Source organism: Arvicola amphibius, chromosome 8 (assembly GCF_903992535.2).
Source record: "Arvicola amphibius chromosome 8, mArvAmp1.2, whole genome shotgun sequence".
NCBI lineage: Eukaryota > Metazoa > Chordata > Mammalia > Rodentia > Cricetidae > Arvicola > Arvicola amphibius.
In genome coordinates this window covers 117467171-117484407 of record NC_052054.1, presented here as the reverse complement: position 1 = coordinate 117484407, position 17237 = coordinate 117467171, and the positions used below count along the sequence as shown (strand labels likewise).

Genomic DNA, 17237 nt, shown 5'->3' with positions numbered 1-17237 from the left:
TACACATATTTACACATAAACACACACACACACACACATGCTATGACATCCAAGCCCAACACCTATGTATGCTATTTTTCTCTTCTGTATCTTCTACCCAGGTTTCACCAGGTTAATATCACCTCTCGTGCATGTCCACTCCCCATGTTCTTCTTTAGCTGATGGTCTCTCAAAGCTGTGTCCCCCCCATCCCAAATCCTTTGTACATACCTCTTAATCCTATTCATGCAAATGTTCATGAGCTTTAGATATATCTCATACAGTTATTTCTCCCCAGAGCCTGGCCTGTTGCCTGCTGCAGAACAGGCCCACAGAATGACTGACTCAATGCATCAATGAAGAAAAGAACGCCATGAATGTATTTAGCCCAGTGGCTTGAACAGAGCAAACCCCCCTCAGATTCTTCCTTCCCCAGCTGAGGAATTCTGCCACTGATCATTTTTCCTCATAAGCCTCTTTTTCTGAATTTCCCATCAAACATCGAGCACGGCTTCCAAGGGCCAACAAAGAATGTGGCCTGGGCTGACCCAGGAGGTGGCGCCTGAGTTAAGAAATGTTGAACTGTCACCATGGCCTTAATGCCCTGGCCGCCCACTCCCAAGCTGGAAGCCCAGCCACTGAGCCTGGAAACAGGGGTGGGCTTAGACAGGCCCTTTTACTAGGAAACAGGAGGCCCAGAAATGTAGTCTGGCTGGGCTGCCTCTTGGCTGTGATCTTGGGTGGGTCCCTCACCCCCACCATAACCCAGACCTTAGTTACACATCCCTGAAAGCACAGGCGTGGCTGGGTGGATCTCAAGAAACCTTCCCTTCAGAATTCCTCTGCTCTGATACAAGGACAGATGAGGGGTAGGGGACTCAAGGCCTTGTAAGCTGAGAGTCATTTGTGAAGCACACTTAGGCCTCACTTCGGCTCTGTCAATATTCACTCTTCTGGATCGTCACCCAGAAGCAGAACACAGCTCCTAGAGCCTGGATGCCGAGCCGGTAACTTTCTCCCTAGAGTCTGACAGCCCACTCATGTACTGAGTTGGCCACCCACACGAGGGACCTGAGCCCTTTCTCTGCTGACAGGCACTGAGGCTGTGGGAAGCAATCTGGAGAAAGCTTGTCCCTTGCATGAGGTTGGCAGAGAGTAGCCTTGACCCCCAACTTCCCCGATCTGCAGCCACCACACAGGCTGGTTAGAGACCAGCAAAAGGGACTGGAGAGACGGCTCAGCACTCTCGATCACTTGCTGCAGAGGAAAGCGGGCCTAAGAAAACCAAACTAAGCCCCTGTAGAAACAGCCACACAGAACCATGGGCCCAAGGTGGGAACATCTAACATAGCACAGCTGGAGGGGACCTTGGGGTTCACCTGCCTCATATCCCCTGTCGAGATGAGGACACCCATGCCCAGAGACACATGGGAGCCACTCAGGTCAGCATCCCTTAGTACATGACCACCACAAGTCTTCGCTGAACTTCTGACCTCCTGAGCTAACCTTCTTCTGCCAGATTACAGCCCCTCTTCCTGTCCAGGCACAACGCCAACCTTCCTTCAAACCCAGGGCTAGGCTGGCCTCAAAGCTGAGATCAATCGTGAACTTCTTGAAAGGATTTCTCAGTGAGATGGATCAGTAGATAAAGGTGCTTGCTGCCAAGCCTGACAACCTAAATCCCTAAGTTCGATCCCTCAATCAGCCATGGTAGAAGGAGAAAATTGATTCCCCTGACCTCTACACATATACCATGGCATTTTTGTGTACCCATGTGTAGGCGTGTGCACAGTATGCACACACGTGTTCATGACACACACAAATAAATGTAATACATCTTTATAAACAAAATTATCTTTTGAAAAGGCAAGCAAGTGCTTCTCAGCACTGAGCATGGGTGTCCTGAGGTGCTTTTGTGGGAGAGAGCCCACAACAAGCAATTGCCACAAGAGCCTGGTTTAAAAAAATACACTTCCTAGCATTATGCTGACAGGAACCATGTCACGGCTCTAGGGCTGCAGCTCTAAACCAGTGCTGCTGTCCCATTAAGGCTGAAGTCCCCCACAGACTCAGTCCCCAGCTGATGGCAACACTTTGAGAGGCTGGGGAACCTTTAGGATGTGTGGAAGTAAGCCATCAAAGAGTGGCCTTTTGAAGGGAATGCCTACCCCGATTCCCGCCTCTTTTTCTGCTTCCTGGTCTTCAACGATATGAACAGCCTTCATCACACACTCCCACTGCCATCAATAAACTGCCCCACCATGCCATTCCTGTCATAGGAGACTGAAATCTCCTCAACCATGAACCCAAATAAGCCACTTCTCCAAGTGCTATCTGTCGGGTCACCTGTCAGGTCGCTGTCACAGAGATACAAAAGTAGCCAGTTCATACCGACAGTCAATACTGGTTCTACTGAAGGCACTGTTGCTAGGTGAGTGTCACCAATACCCAGCAAGAGGAAGCCCAGCTACACACCTTCAGTGCACACGGCAGCTTCTAGAAGGACCTGCATAGGCTTAAATGCCTGAGTGGCCAAGCGAGAGTTCTGCTTTCTGCCCCTCCCTGTCTGCCTCTGTGTACACTACATACCAGCCAAGTGGTGCATGTGCCCCTGGGAGAGGAAGTGGCACAGGGGGTATTTTTGTCAACAAGGTGGCACCATGCTGGCGCCTGGATACTAACTGTGCTGAACTGGTGCCCAGGCGGCATTCAGGCAGTGCCCAGAGTGGCATCTCATTGTCAGAAGGTGGGGACACTTGAGAGCAGGTGAGGAAAGAGATCTAGCCCCAGCCGGCCTTGTCAAACTCCATGTGAAAAGCCATCCCCAGACCTAGAGAGTGGGAGCCACACACAGCAAAGTGCACTTACCTTCTAGAGGCTTAGTCACCTCCTCCCCCTCACCTTCCTCTGAGGGAGGAGAAGAGAGACAAGAGGAGGAGAGGCAGGAAGGGAGGGCAGATGATAAAGATGAGAGGAAGATCCCAGAGGAGAGAGAGAGAAAGAAAGAGAGGTTATCAGGATTATATCTAAAGAAAGAATTTGGTGAAGAAAGGGGGGCTGGAGGCTGGGATCCTCCTCCACACAGGACCCTGGAGTCCAGGGCCGCTGTGAAGCACTCAGGAGCCGGGTCCTTCTCAGCCTCTGCAGCCAGGGCTTGCGTGGACCAAGCATCAGATAGCAGCATGCTGGCTAGCGAGAGGAGGCTTCTGCCCCTTCGTCTCTGTGATGGCTGAGTGTATCTGCCCATGCTCGTACGCCCTAAGTGGAGGCTGTGTCTCGGTGTCTTGCATTGTTCACAAATGCATGTTACACCCTCTTACCTGGCTGGATCAGTCTTCTAGTGACTAAGGAAGAAAGAAAAAGTTGAACCCCAAGAGCTGCAGCTCAGCCTTAAACTAACTCAGCAGACTCCTAATTGCCATTAAAAGTCCCAGAGGACCCCTGTCTCTCTCCCTACAGAGGAAACTGGGGAATGGGCAGGACATAGGGGGATGGGTCTGGTAACCATCCACGTCATACTGTGACCTTCTCCCGAACATGGCCGTCCACCCCATAACTAGTATAGGGGACCTTGGTGTGGTTGGGGGCAGCCCAGAAAGTTCCCAGAGCCCAGCTCCTATTCTTAACAGCAGGGTCAAAGGTCACTGACATTGGGCATGTGATCATAAGGAGGAGCAGAGTCTGCTTTTGGGGGGCAGAGGAGGCCCAGGGCTGATAGTAAAATAACAGGGAGAGGGCAGACGGCATGGCTTCTGGGAGTGACCCATTTCTCAGGGAAAGCTTTGTGGGGGGGGGGGAATAGCCCAAATACCTAAGCTCTGGTCTCTGATGTCACCAGGATGCTCAACATAGGAGCCACTGGACTGTAGTGGGAGGGGGGGCTGTCACCAAACAGCAGGCATGGCTCTCTACTTCACACCTGTGTATGCACACGCACACATGCTGGGACACGGTGCTAACACAGTGAGTTAGGCTTCCAGCAGAACTGGAAGCGGGTCTCAAAACCCTAAGGCCCAGAAAGCAGAGGCAGGCAGGAAGAATGCCCCAAGGCCCGCAGAGTGGCCCCTCTGCATTACTCCAGTGTGGCACACAGTCACGGCCTCCTCATTTCCAGGAAGGTCCCCCAGAGCCTCTGCTGTGTGAGAGCTCTAGTTAGAACACCTGCTCGGACTCCTCCCATGCCATTTCCCTCCCTCCCTTCCGATCACTCACCACCTGTGGGGTGCAGGAGGATGTCGGCTGGATTGTGGGGCTTCAGACCCAGAGCAGACAGGGGTGTCTTGGCCAGACCTGGAGGAGAACGCACTGTGTGGGAAGAAGATGGAGAGACACGGGAGGTGAGGATACAGCATGGTGAGGGTGTGGACTTGTGAGGTCTGGGCAGCCCCCTCCCTCCCCTGCCCTCCCCTGCCCTTCCCTGCCCTCCCCTGCCCTTCCCTGCCCTCCCCTGCCTTTGTGCTGCTTCCCATTTCGGCTTGAGAGGGCAATGACAGTCTCGGACTGACACCTCTGTCCTGACCCTCCCCCATCCTTGAGAGAAGGCTATGGCTCCTCTCTACAGCCACCGTCCCTTTACCTTATGAAGGCCTATTAACCACAGCCCACCCTTCGGTTGTCTTTGCCTTCTATAGATGATTATCTTCCCACGTTCTCCTTCCCCAGCATTCTTTGTTCATACACACATGCACGCAAGCACGCACACACACACACACACACACACACTCCTTGCAAGGCAGGCACACAAATGTAAGACAAACAAAAGTAGTCTCAAGAACTTCTTGAAAAGCGGGGCTGAGCATCACCATCCCTGAGATGCAGAAGCCCCAGGTCACATGGTCCCATGAAAATCACGAAAAAGAGTGAGACTTGGTACTGGAGTCTTAGTACTCTGGGAGGAAAACTTAGCACTCTGTTCTCAAGAGCACGGCTTCCTGGGAAATGAGGAAATGAGGCTCCTCCTGAGTGGTCCATCTGGGTTACAAGTGTCACATATCATACAAGGTCAGAAAGGGCCACCCAGCTTTTTCCTTTTGGCCAAGGACTTTGAGCCGAGCAACAGGGGTGGTATCATGTCCAGTCTCGAGAGAGCTCAGCGGCAGCTACCGTGAATCCTAGCGCATCTCTGAGAAGTAAAGAAATGAGAACTGGGGTTCTGTCGGGAATCCCGACAGCCAGAAGAAAGCACAGACCCTAAAAACACACGTGTTCTCCACAGCTCTCGACAGATGAGCTGCAGCCTTCATGTGCCCAGTATCCAAGCCTGGCTCCATGGTCGATATTTAAATAACAAACAGCAACAACAAAGTACCATCCTACAGGGTGAGCAGCAGGCACAGCTTACCCGTGTGTGCTCTCCTGCACACACACGCACACAGATGTGCACACACACACACACGTGCATACACACGCATGTGCACACACACACACATACACAGGGGACATCACAGGTACAGATGAGACCTGCTCCTGTCCTCCACCTTTTCTCTGTCCCTAGTTATTCCAACGGACATGCACGGCATACAGTTCTGTGGCTGAGTCGGGCAAGGCCTTTGCCTGCCCTCTCCTCATCTCCCTGCCCCATGCTGCTAACTCTGTCTTTTGCTCATAAGCACCTCTCTGTCACTTAGTAACATTTGTCACCCAAATGCCAGTTTGAATGGCATCACCATGAGAGAATGAGCTACTCTGTGACCAGGGTTTGTGGGAGAAATCCCCATCCTTGGTTAACATCCGCTGCCCAGCAGGTGCAGCTAAGGGGCAAGGGACCAAGAAGAAAGGGACAGGAGATCAGAAATAGTAGAAGCTTTGCTTGGCTTCTCCCCTCCACCCCATCCTCAGCTTCCCAGACCCAAGCAATGTGGCCCTTATAGTGAGGCAAGAAGTGGGTGGCTCTGAAGACAGGCGCCCTCTCCTTCCTGAGAGAAACATTCCTTGCATTTCTCCGCCTTCCAACCTCTCTCTCCGGCCCTAGGCCTTTTTTGAAACTTCGGACTCGTATATGTCCCCAGGGCACACATGACTGGCCACCAGAGACGAGAGAAATAGCAGAGGTACAAACAACATGGCTTTCATTCCCAGCAGGGAAAGCCCAGGAGGACACAGAGGTGAGGGAAGGAGTTATGAAGGTGAAAGGTCAAGGCCCAGAGATGCCATCTAGCCACAAGAAGCCACAAAGCCACTCTGGAGCAAAGTGCCCTGGGTTTGGACTCCTGCTGCTCTAAATCCAACCTGGGCATTTACGGTGGGCTAATCTGTTCTAATGCTGCCCTAGGTGTACAGCATACATACCGGAACTCAAGGTGTGTGCAAAAATGACATAAAGTAACATTTAAATTTTAGTATCTTGTTTTGCTTTTTTGTTTGTTTGGGGTGTTTTGAGATAGGTTCTTGGCCCCAAACTTATAGTCCCCTGCTTCAGCCTTCTGAGAGATAAAATTACAAGTGCACCTCATCATACTTGGCTCTATTTATGTATTTATCTACTATTTATTTATTTATTTAGGTTTTTATTTTTTGTTTTGTTTTTTTGAGACAGAGTTTCTCTTATGTAGTCTTGGAGGTCCTGAAACTTGCTCTATAGACCAGGCTGGCCTCAAACTCACTGAAATCCTCCTGCCTCTGCCTCCCAGTGCTGGGATTAAAGGTGTGCACCACCACCTTCGCTCATTTTTAAAACACCAATATCACTAACTCAATATTTTAGACTGGAGCTATATAAAAATATTTCTATCATTAATTTTACTGGTACCCTTTGAGAATAAACTCTCTGGGTGCACATATGTGGTATATTCATGTGTGTGCATGTGCCTGTAGTACACACATGTGGAGGCCAGAGGCCGACATCTAGTTCTTCCTTTGTCTCTTAAGATTGGGGCTGTGGGCCGGGCGGTGGTGGCGCACGCCTTTAATCCCAGCACTCGGGAGGCAGAGGCAGGCGGATCTCTGTGAGTTCGAGACCAGCCTGGTCTACAAGAGCTAGTTCCAGGACAGGCTCTAAAAAAGCTGCAGAGAAACCCTGTCTCAAAAAACCAAAAAAAAAAAAAAGATTGGGGCTGTGGATTCAGTGAGGCTAGCCAGTCAGCTCCTGGGGATCCTCTTGTCTCGGCACCCTAGAGCTGAAACTACAGGTGTGTGGGGGTGCCAAGATCAAAACTCAGGCTTTCATGGTTGTATAGCAAGCACCCACTAAGCACTCTTATAATGTTTTTAATATCGTATAATATCTCAATAAAATAAATTGATATTGAAATATTGACTTTCCTATTGAAATGACAATTTTTCAGATTTAGTAAAAACTACAATTGATTTCACTAGTGTCCTGACACAGAAAATTTTAAATCACAGGTGTATGTGTGTGTGCACGCAGACGCATGCGCGCACACAACTTCAACCTCTCATATGTCTGGGATAGCGGCCCACACATGCAGGCCACATTTTGTCCCTATGAAGGACAGTCATACCCCAGGGGATGCACAGCTAGGCTCAGTCACCTTTTCCTGCCAGCTTTCCTTCTCTCGGGGACTAATGGGCATCTCAGGCCAAGCCCTGTCTCCCTAAGCACTGAGCTTCTCCCATCTTTACCTTTTCTGCCACCCAAGCCTCTCACTGGGTCCCTTAACACCTGCTAAGACCCTATCACTGCCCCTACAAAAACGTCCCCCAGTTCCTTTCAAGGTACTTCCCCTATAGAAAGGAACACTGACCACCCTGGGGCTCATTTGGCTCTACTGTCTGTCTGTCTGTCCACTGGCTTCTCCAGTGAGTACCCTGGGGTTGTAAACTAAAAACCCTTCCTGGAGGCCAAGGACAGCATGAGAGAAGATAGACCTGCCCCAGTTCGTTCTTAGTAGAAGTGACACAGGGTGTCTGAGATGAAGGTGCCTGCATACAGATAAGCAAGGCAGCAGAAATAAGAGCAAGGACAAGTCATGATTGTCACACTGGGAAAGAGTTTCTTACTAGTGCTGCATGGGGAAAAACAGTGACTCAATCAAGACAGAAAACTCCATAGGGTGAGAGTCAGGATCTGCGGTCAAACAACATGGACACCAAATCTGAGCTAGTCTCATCCTTAGGTTGAGAGCAGACAGTAGAGAACACAGAGCTTTAGAGTAGAGGCAGGGGAGGGGCGTGGAGTGAAAAGCAACCAATTCCAGTCATTCCCACCTCCGCTCATTCTCCCCCTCCCACCCCACCCCTGGGACAAGGTGGGGGATAGGTTTAGCAGGTGCTCTTACCCCCACTGGATGGCGGGCCACTTGGGGAGGTCCTCTCCATCTCCTCAAAGGCCTCCTTGTAGCTATGCAGATGGGGCTGCAGGAGAACAGAAGGGCAGAGAGAAGGAAGTCCTGAGGAGAGGCTCCTTTTCACGTGATCCTGGGCATGAGGACAAGCAGCTTGGCAGCCCACACATTCCCTCTCCAGCCTGACTCTCCACCTCACCCAGGGAAGCACAAATGCTGGCCCCTCACTGCCTCTACCACTCCTTGTTAGTTCCTAAGTGTGGGGAGTGGCTGTTTGCAAGGCCACACTAAAGCCTGGGCAGAAGTATTTCAGAACAGGGATGCAGGGCTGTGCTGTGCTGGAGTCTCTGTAGGAGCATCCAGAAATGGAGGGTTTTAACAAACTCCCTGGTAGTCTTCTATACATGGATGTTCAAGACCCACTGCCTCTGACATGTCTCAGCAATGGACTCATTTGGGCACAAAAATTAAATCTCCTAAAGAAAAATCTCATTTCTCCAAAGTTCAAAAAGACACTTGCTTGCCAGTCTATGTGACCAACTTTGGACTGTAAATCTTGGGATCATGTATGCTACCTCGAGGATGCTTATCGCCTCCCTAAAGAACTTTCATTAGGGATTGAGGAGGGAACTTGAGTCTCAGTGTTAAAGCAAGCAGCTGGGGCACAAACGCTATTGAAGAGGAGACCTTGGGTGAGGCTACAGGGAGGGAGAAATGGCTACATTTACTGATGAAGCACTAGCAGTTGATTCTCAAGCTCCTGGAGATGCACCACGGACTCTGCTTTCTGCCGTGGCCCCAAGACTCAACAGCTCCAAAACTCACCTCTTTGGGCCTCCCTCCAGGATTGAGGGCAATGGTGAGAGCCAGCTCAGGGGAGACGCACTGGACGGGGGAGCGGACCCCAGGACTTCGGGGGGATGTGGCCTCTGGAGATTGGTTCTCATACTGTCCATCACTGGCTGCTCGCCTCCGCAGCGGGGCTGGGCGCTCTATGGGCTGCCTCTCCCGAGCCTGAACCCCTGGGAGGACATGGAGAGCAATGAGCAGACTAAATAATGATGCGATCCCATCAAACACCCTCACACAAAGGCAACACTTCAGCCCAGGGGTTAAACTGGAATGAACCACATCCCCTCAGGCCCTCACTACACCTTCCTGTCCCCAACTCAGCTCAGACCCTAAATTTCCCCTGGTGTCGGGGCAGGGGTGAGGGTAGAGGCCACTTAGCCTGGGCTCTGCCTTCAAGACGAGTCTCTACTCTGTATAGGATTTGGACCAAGAGCACAAAGGATTTATACAAGAAACAGATGTCGGCTCCTTCCAGCCCCCAGAGGCAAAAGGCCAGAGCTTCCAGAGGAGGGAGGGGAGGGTCTCCAAGGCAACTGCATCAACCAACAAGCAACACGGAGCCTTTGGGAAGGACTTTTGGAAAGGGCTAAATTGCATCACCTCACACATGGTGCTCCCAGTGGGAAACAAAAGAATGAACAAGTCACACTCTGGAGTCTCCAGCCACAACCGGCTTCTGTGGTGGATTTGATCTCAGGGGTTCCCTGGGTTTCATCCAGTGCACCCCTGAAACCTCTAACCAACTTCCCCTACAGCAGCCCCTCACAGCCCCCTTTCTCTCGGCAACCTGCAGGGGCTGTGGCCGTGGCAGAGGCCAAGGCTCCCACCATACCCTACCCTGGCCAAGGGCAAGAAAGTGAGAGCAAGGGGCTCCTTCTTCCTGTCCCCACTTCCTGTTTAGCCCACTACAAAGGCTGCCCATGTTAGCCTCACCCTGCCTCCTTCCCATCTTTTCTCCCCACAGCTGGGCCAGGGTATGGAATCTATTATTTCACTGTGGTGGCTTCCAGAACCCTAGAATATTGACTTCCCAGGTCCCAGGAGCCAAGGCCCAACCCTGAGAGTTGGAGCCTAGGCTTAATTATTTTAAATTCTCAATCTCTGCCTTCATCACCACCAAGGACTAACTAAGGGGCTTAGGTCACATGAGCTTGGGGCATGAACACACATCTGGGTCTACCTCCTTAGTCACAAGTGGCAGTGTGTACATGTATAAACACACACATGCAATGCTGGCCCTTGGGAACACAGCCAGGACAGCCTGGTGGGGCTTGCCCTTAGGTAACCCGAATCTCCTCTCATCCTCTATAGTGGGATCTTCACAGCCCAGGTGGTCCCCAACCCTTAGTTTCCACAGCCACAAATGGTTGTCATGGCCTACACTGCCCAGGAAGCCTTCCTGCTTAATGTGAACAGGAAAGTGCTGACTAGGGCAGAGCTACCTCCCTCACACACAGTGACTGTGGTGCAGATGCATGCCCTCTGTGACAGAGGCTCTGGGGGCCTATCAGGGGCTAGCAAGACCAGCTACCAACAGTACAAGTGAGATGCAGAAGGTAGAAGGCATACCAGAGTCTCCACTCCGTGCTGTGACTCAGGCAGCCCTGCCTACCTGCACAATGGAGACCAAAACAGACTGTATCCTGCTGGTCCCAAACTGCTCTGCTCAAAGCAAACAACCCCTTAACCTCAGAATGCCCTGCTTTCCAGAAGAGAGAGAAAAAAAGAGGGTGTGTCAGTCCTGAGCAGGGGCTGCTGGGAGAATCTACAGGGAGTAGAGAGAGGAGGCGGCCGGCTCTGGACATCTGGAGCCACACCAGATTCTGCCAGCAACTCTAGGCTTCCAGAACTCAGGCAGCTTCTGGCCTCAGGCCCTCTTCTCTTTCCTCCTGCCAGGCCCTGCCAAACTCAGGCCTCTGGGACATGTGGGCCAGCCCTAGCCCTGCTTCTGGGCTCATTCCTGGCAGGAGCATTAGAGGCCTCTGCTTTTCTAATAACATTATGACAACGGAGCAACTTCACAGAAGTTCTGGGGTGTGGAGTTGAATTCAGCCCAAGGTGGAAGGAAACACCTAAGAGCTGCCTTTGGTTCCAGGGGTATCCCCCCTCGACATACACTCCACCACCATAGTCTCTGGCAATCTCTCCTCTTTTTCAAGAGTAGCCACTTCTTTGTTTGGGGGTCCTGTGCTAGCTTTTAGAAAGGAGGTCTGTTTCCACTGGAGTCATCCTCTAGGAGGGACAGAGAACATTCACCAGGACCATAGGACAGTAGTGAGGACCGAGGCTGCTCTATGTGTGTAGTGGGCCACCAGCAGAGGACACAGACCTGCCCAAGATAGACGGGCGAGTCATTTCAGCTCCCTTCCCTGTCACTGCCAGGGTGGCACATGGGAGCTCGCTCTGCCCAGGGGCTGCGGTTGAACCAAACGATCTCCAAAGAGCAAGGAGACTGTGGGACAAAGTTTCCCTTTACAGAAGAGGAAAGACCCCCACATTGCACTCCCACAGGGCTGACCATTCCCAGAGAGTAGTCCGTGGCACCAGCGGCCAGTCAGGGCACTCAGTCTTGGAAGACAGTGTCTTACTGTTGTCCCCTTGGCAAGACCATAGCTAACCCAGAGTGCTTGGAGCTCTGTCTATGAGAGGGAGCCTGACACAGTAGAGAGGAGAGAAGAGCCTCATTGTTCCTCAGCCAAGTGGTGACTCTGGACACCAGCTGACAGCGAGAGAGAGAGAGAGAGAGAGAGAGAGAGAGAGAGCGCACATACAGCTCTCTCACATCCCCCAAAGTATATAAACATCCAAAGGGGGTTTGCTCCCTGTGCAGACTCCACTGAGGATTCCTTAGTCTCCTGGCCTTTCTCTCCAAGCCTTTGCTTGCTACATGCACACAGGCAGAAGTTCTCTCCTCCCTCGCTCCCTCCTCCTCTCTCACTCTCTTGTTTCTCTCTCTCTCTCTCTCTCTCTCTCTCTCTCTCTCTCTCATTTTCTCTCTCTCCCTCCCTCCCTCTCTCTCACACACACTGAAAGAGACAGACAGACAGACAGAGAGACACAGAGAGACAAAGAGTGTGTATGTATCTCAGCCCCCACAGGGCCAGAGGAAGCCATCAATGGTTCTGGAAGATTCTCCCAAGCAGTCTGCTGTGTACTGAGAAGTGGCATACTCTGAGGGTAAGAAAGTAGCCTTTCAACCCATAATGCCCCGAAGCCAGTCCTGGGTCGGCCCCTGAGGGCTATTTCACCTGGGGCTGACTGGCAGCTGATCTTCCCCAGCACCTTATGAAAATAGGTGGTCACCACAGCCTGACAGCTGCCACATATACCTAGGAACAGTGTTGAGTCGGCCCTGCCCTCACTGCCCCCAGGACAACACTGTGCCTAGGGGAACAGTTCTCTGCCCAAAGTGCTCTATGGGTCCCAAAGCTAATAGCATGCATGTGTGTATATACATATCTGTATATAGAGGTTGATAAATTGTGTGTGTGTGTGTGTGTACACATCCATACAAACACACACATACTTCCACTCTTCAGAGTCACCCAGATAAATACCCAAAGTCACGTAGTGTCGCTACAGACCTCTCCCACAGACCCAGATACCGGTCACCCCCACCCCCACAGACCCAGCTCTTCTTTCCAGCCTTCCGGTTTCCAAAAGACTGGGTTCCTCAGCTCCAGGAGGTAGGACAGGGTGTCCAGCTTCATGCCCAGGGCTCCAGAAGTAAGGGGATCCAGGATGGAAGCCACCTGCTGGGCCAGGGCACTAGAAAGCCACACGCGATCACACTAGCAGCTCCAGGGCAAGCCATGCCAGCTCCCCCCGGGACAGGTCCACTGTCCCATAACCTGAACAGGACCCTGGGCCCAGTTTAACACTACATTCCCCACTGCTGGGCCATGAAAAAGGCAGAGGGGAGAGAAAAGAGAGGGAAGGACAACCTGTCAGAGCCATCTTCCGAGTATCAAGGGGCTGCAGCAGAATGGTCCATAGGGCAACAGACACGGCACTGCCCTCAGGATTTGAAGATGCCTTTGCCTGGAGCTGCTTAGGGCTGTGACAATGGAGAAGCCTGGGTGCATGGTCACCTCCCTGTTACTGGCCTCCAGGCAGGAGTGAGCAGACAAAGGATGAGAGCCTAGCAGCCGGCATGTCACAGAGGCTGGGGACACTAGCTGGCAAGGTCCTAGACTAAAAGGGGCATGATGTAGGACTAGCACACCTGTGCTAGTGGCAGGTTGTAGCACCATGCCACATACAGACGGCAGGTTTTTCAGACTGAGAATGTAGGTTCTGAACAGTGGAGGCACCATACGGGCACAGGCAAGATGAGGCCACGGGTCCTAGCACGAGAGGAGTATTGTGAGGCAGGGATGGGGGCCACGTCTTCCTGTCTGACATGTGGTGGTCCCAGGGAAAAACACAGTTCTGAGTCTTGGCCCTAAAGTTCAAACCATCCCACCTGCGGTGGCTAAGAATAAGTGACTGGGCACCTCACTGGAAAGACCAACATTTCCACCAGGCACTCTGAAAGTTCCTCTAATTACTTTCGACCTTGTGCCCAGCAGACAAGGCCAACTAAAAGCATCAGGTCTTCAGCCAAGCTGGGCGGAGGAGTTAGGGAGGAGAAAGAGAAAGCAGGAGAGGGAGGAGGATGAGGAAGGGAGGAAAAGCAGAGCCACCTTATAGGAGTAGGGAAGGCAGGAGAGAAAGGAAGGTGAGGAAGGTTTGGGCAGAATCTTGTGGGCAAAGAGGATCAGAGGGAAGCTGGAAGCTGAAGCAAGGGTCCACAGCCACAAGGAAGGAGAATCAGAGGAACCCACCAGAGACGGAGGAGGATCGGAGCCGGTGGAGAGGAGAGGGTTGAAAGGTGCCACTCTGCCTCAGGCCCTGCAGTCTGGCATTGTATGCTGTCCACCCACACCCCAGGGGAGCCGGCAGGAAGGGGAGGCACCAGGCATAGAAAGCAGCCCACCAATGCCATGGGGGACAGGGGGACACAGAACACATGGAGGATGCAGGGGGGCAAGGCATTAAACAACATGAAACAGAACAAAAAAAAAGAAAAAAAATCAGGGTTAGTCATTGTTCTGACTCCAGGATAGGGCTACACATTGGAGGGGAGTGGGAAGGGAGGGAGGCGGAAAGACAGGGTGGTCCAGGGCCTTTGCTCCTCTGAAGGGCAGGTGGTTTTCCTTCCTAAGTCCAGTAGCATCCTGGAACCTAGAGACCTCAGTCCCTGTTAGCCTTCACTTCACTGTGAAAGTCATCCTAGGCCATCCAAGAACCTCCCTTTCTCTCTAGGTCACCCATTCCCTTCTGAACCAAGGATGGTTTACCAATCTAAGACCTAAGGTCGCACTCCTTGCATTCCTTAGCCCCGTGGTAATTCAATCACATTATCCTCTCCCCCTGGAGCCCCTCATTCTTTTAGTTGCTGCCCAAAGCCACTGGGTACCATGAGTAGAGACCTTGGGACAAACCTCCAAGGCGTTGTAGAAGGCCTTGCTGTATTTCTCTGTTCTCACCTTGCTGATTAGCAAGCTACCTTTATTTCTCAGGGCCTGCGCCAGAGGTTAGTACTTCCCGTGGACTGTCTTTCTGGCCCGCATGTGCTTCATTGCTCCCAGCTTGTTAAACTCAACCCTCTCCCCTTAGTTAGAATCTGTTAGTGGCTGTTAGAATCCTGACCCTCACAGAAGCCTCATGAGCATCTTACACTGAACTCCTTCTCAATCAGTGCCTCCCAAGCTCTCCTGCCACCCATAAAAACCTCTGTTATTCAGTTGTTTGTGACAAGGACCTGTCTTTGTTCTTTTCTTTTCCTCTTACATTCCACATCTAGTTGATCTGGAAATCTTCCTGGCTTAATGTTCTAAATAGTCTACCATTTTCTTCCCATCTCCGCACTTCCATGCCAATCGATACATAGCCTCGGCCTCCGAAAGGACCTCCCCCCTCCCATCTTGGCCATATAGATACTCTGGGAAGCCAGGTGATGTCACCATTTGGACCAAATCCTTTCGAAGGCTTCTCAGAACACACACACCAAAACACCCAGTTCTTCGGATCACCTGCCAGCCCAAATTCAAGCTGGCTCCATTCCCATTACCTCTTAGACCTTGTGTGGGTCACTCTGCTCTAGCCACGCCAAGCACACTCCTGCCTCAGGCGCTTTGCACACAGACTGCTCCCAAAAACGCAGTCCCTCACTGCCTAGGGAAGGCTTTCCTGACCATGCCAAGCATCCATTCATCTTCCACTTCCCCCGGCACATCTCTGCTTTACTTCTAAAGCATTTAACCTTCCACTTAAAATATTATAAAAGTTTAGTGGCCAATTCTGCCATGAGGGTAAAGGCTTTATTAGTCGCCGACGTTAACCCAGATCCTAGACTACCAAACAGCCCAGATTAATGCTCGTGTTGAATGATAATCTTAATGGGCCTTGACCTTAATTCTGTATGCAGAATGAAGTATCAAAGCTGTTTCTGAATCCAAACCCTGAAGCTTAATGCCAGGATTTCACTCCATTTTTCTCCAGCCCCCTCACTTTTGTGAAGAAGTATCTGAACTCTTAGACGAGCCTGAATGGTCACGTTCCCGGGCTCCTTTTCTGCCCATCACTTTATTTTTCTCCTCTCTCTTCCTTCTCCTCCTTCCTCACCATTCTGAAAGTTTCCAATGCCTTGTTCCCCACCTCAACAACCATTCTGCCCCGTTATCATAAACCACTCCGAAGAGTAGTTGGCAAGCTGCCCTCACTCCTCTTCCACGTCCCCCGCAGTCGCTCAGTGTCTGGCTTCTGTCACCAGCACTCAACTGAAAATATGCCTTTGAAAATCTCCAGTCTACCTCATTGGCCAGCCGGATGGGTCTCTCCCTCACCCATCCCCACCCATGATTCCACCCTTTCTCCTTTTACTCCTTTCCCATCTCAACTCTGCATGCGCACTGCACTGGGCTCCCGCCACCACCCTCAACACTCACGCTAAGATCCCGCTATGCCTTTGTCTCCCCTGTGGTCATTTTCCAGAGTTCTGTCTCTTCTCCACGCCTATGCCAGACTCCCTCCAAGTTCACAACATACATTAACTTCCACCTGTGGGAGAAGATTCTAGAATCTACAGTTTTTCAAACCGTACACCTCTACACCTGGAGCTCTGTAGAGCTCCATCGCCACAGCAGAGCCCTGAGTCTTACACACCAGCCGCCTCCCCCTCACCCTGTTAAGGGGGCTACACATTTCTATTCACAAAGCCTTCCTAACGCCGTGATCCTTTAAAACAGTCCTTCATGTGGGGTCCCCCAACCACAAAATTTTCTAATTGCTACTTCATAACTGTAATTTTGCTACTGTTATGAATTGTACTGTCAATACCTGATATGCAGGACATCTGATATTCAACCCCTGTGAAAGGGTTGTTCCACACCCAAAGGGGTCATGACCCACAGGCTGAGAGCCACTGCCTTAGGCCATCTTGAACATCCCCCTCCCCACTGGTCCTTGTAAGTGCATTGGTTCTGCCCCCTTAGTACCCATGGCATCACCTAGTCTCTTCCATGACTGAGGTCAGTACTCCAGTCCAGCGCTACATCAGCAGGGCTATCTGGTGAGCACTGAGTATCTTCCAGGTCAAAGTTACTCCTGCTTCTCTGCCCTCCTGCTGGGACCCACCAGACATGCCTCCAGAAACACCATTCCGCCCGTGCATTGTTGTCCAGACCAAATCACTAATGATTTCTTATGTCACTCAGCACATCCAATCATCTCGGTCTGAAATTTAAGACCATCCTGAGACAGGGTGGCAGCTGCCTTTCCTGCTCCATAGCCACCCGCCGTTCTGCAAACAAGCCGTATGCCCTCCTGAGAACCCACTCTACCCAGGAACCTCGCTCTTTCAAAGCTGTACTCAACCATGGCTGAACTGTACACGGCATGCCACTAGCCGCTACCTCCCACCGTCTCTAGACAGTAACGACTCCCTTTCTCCCTCGTGTGATCGCTTCCACAGCTCTTAATTACAAATAACTGCACCCTAAGATTCTAGCTCTCTCCTGAACCCAACTCCTTGAGGATAAGATGTGCATCTCTTCTAGTAAGGACTGAAATCTCCACCTCTAGAAGCATATCAGGTATAGATCCAACCAATCCGTAGCA

The 17237-nt window shown here is 51.5% G+C and overlaps 1 protein-coding gene across 7 annotated transcripts in view; it reads right to left on the bottom strand.

Moving 5' to 3' along the window:
- The window catches only part of Tns1 (tensin 1), a 215067-nt gene that overhangs the window by 20283 nt on the left and 177547 nt on the right, over positions 1 to 17237 (bottom strand). For all 7 annotated transcript variants that reach the window (XM_038339634.1, XM_038339636.1, XM_038339640.1 and 4 more), the window contains 3 exons: positions 9048 to 9244; positions 8217 to 8292; positions 4192 to 4284 (listed from right to left, as the gene is read on the bottom strand). In XM_038339634.1, the coding sequence (XP_038195562.1) occupies positions 4192 to 4284; positions 8217 to 8292; positions 9048 to 9244 (366 nt within the window). The remainder of the gene's footprint in view (positions 1 to 4191; positions 4285 to 8216; positions 8293 to 9047; positions 9245 to 17237) is intronic.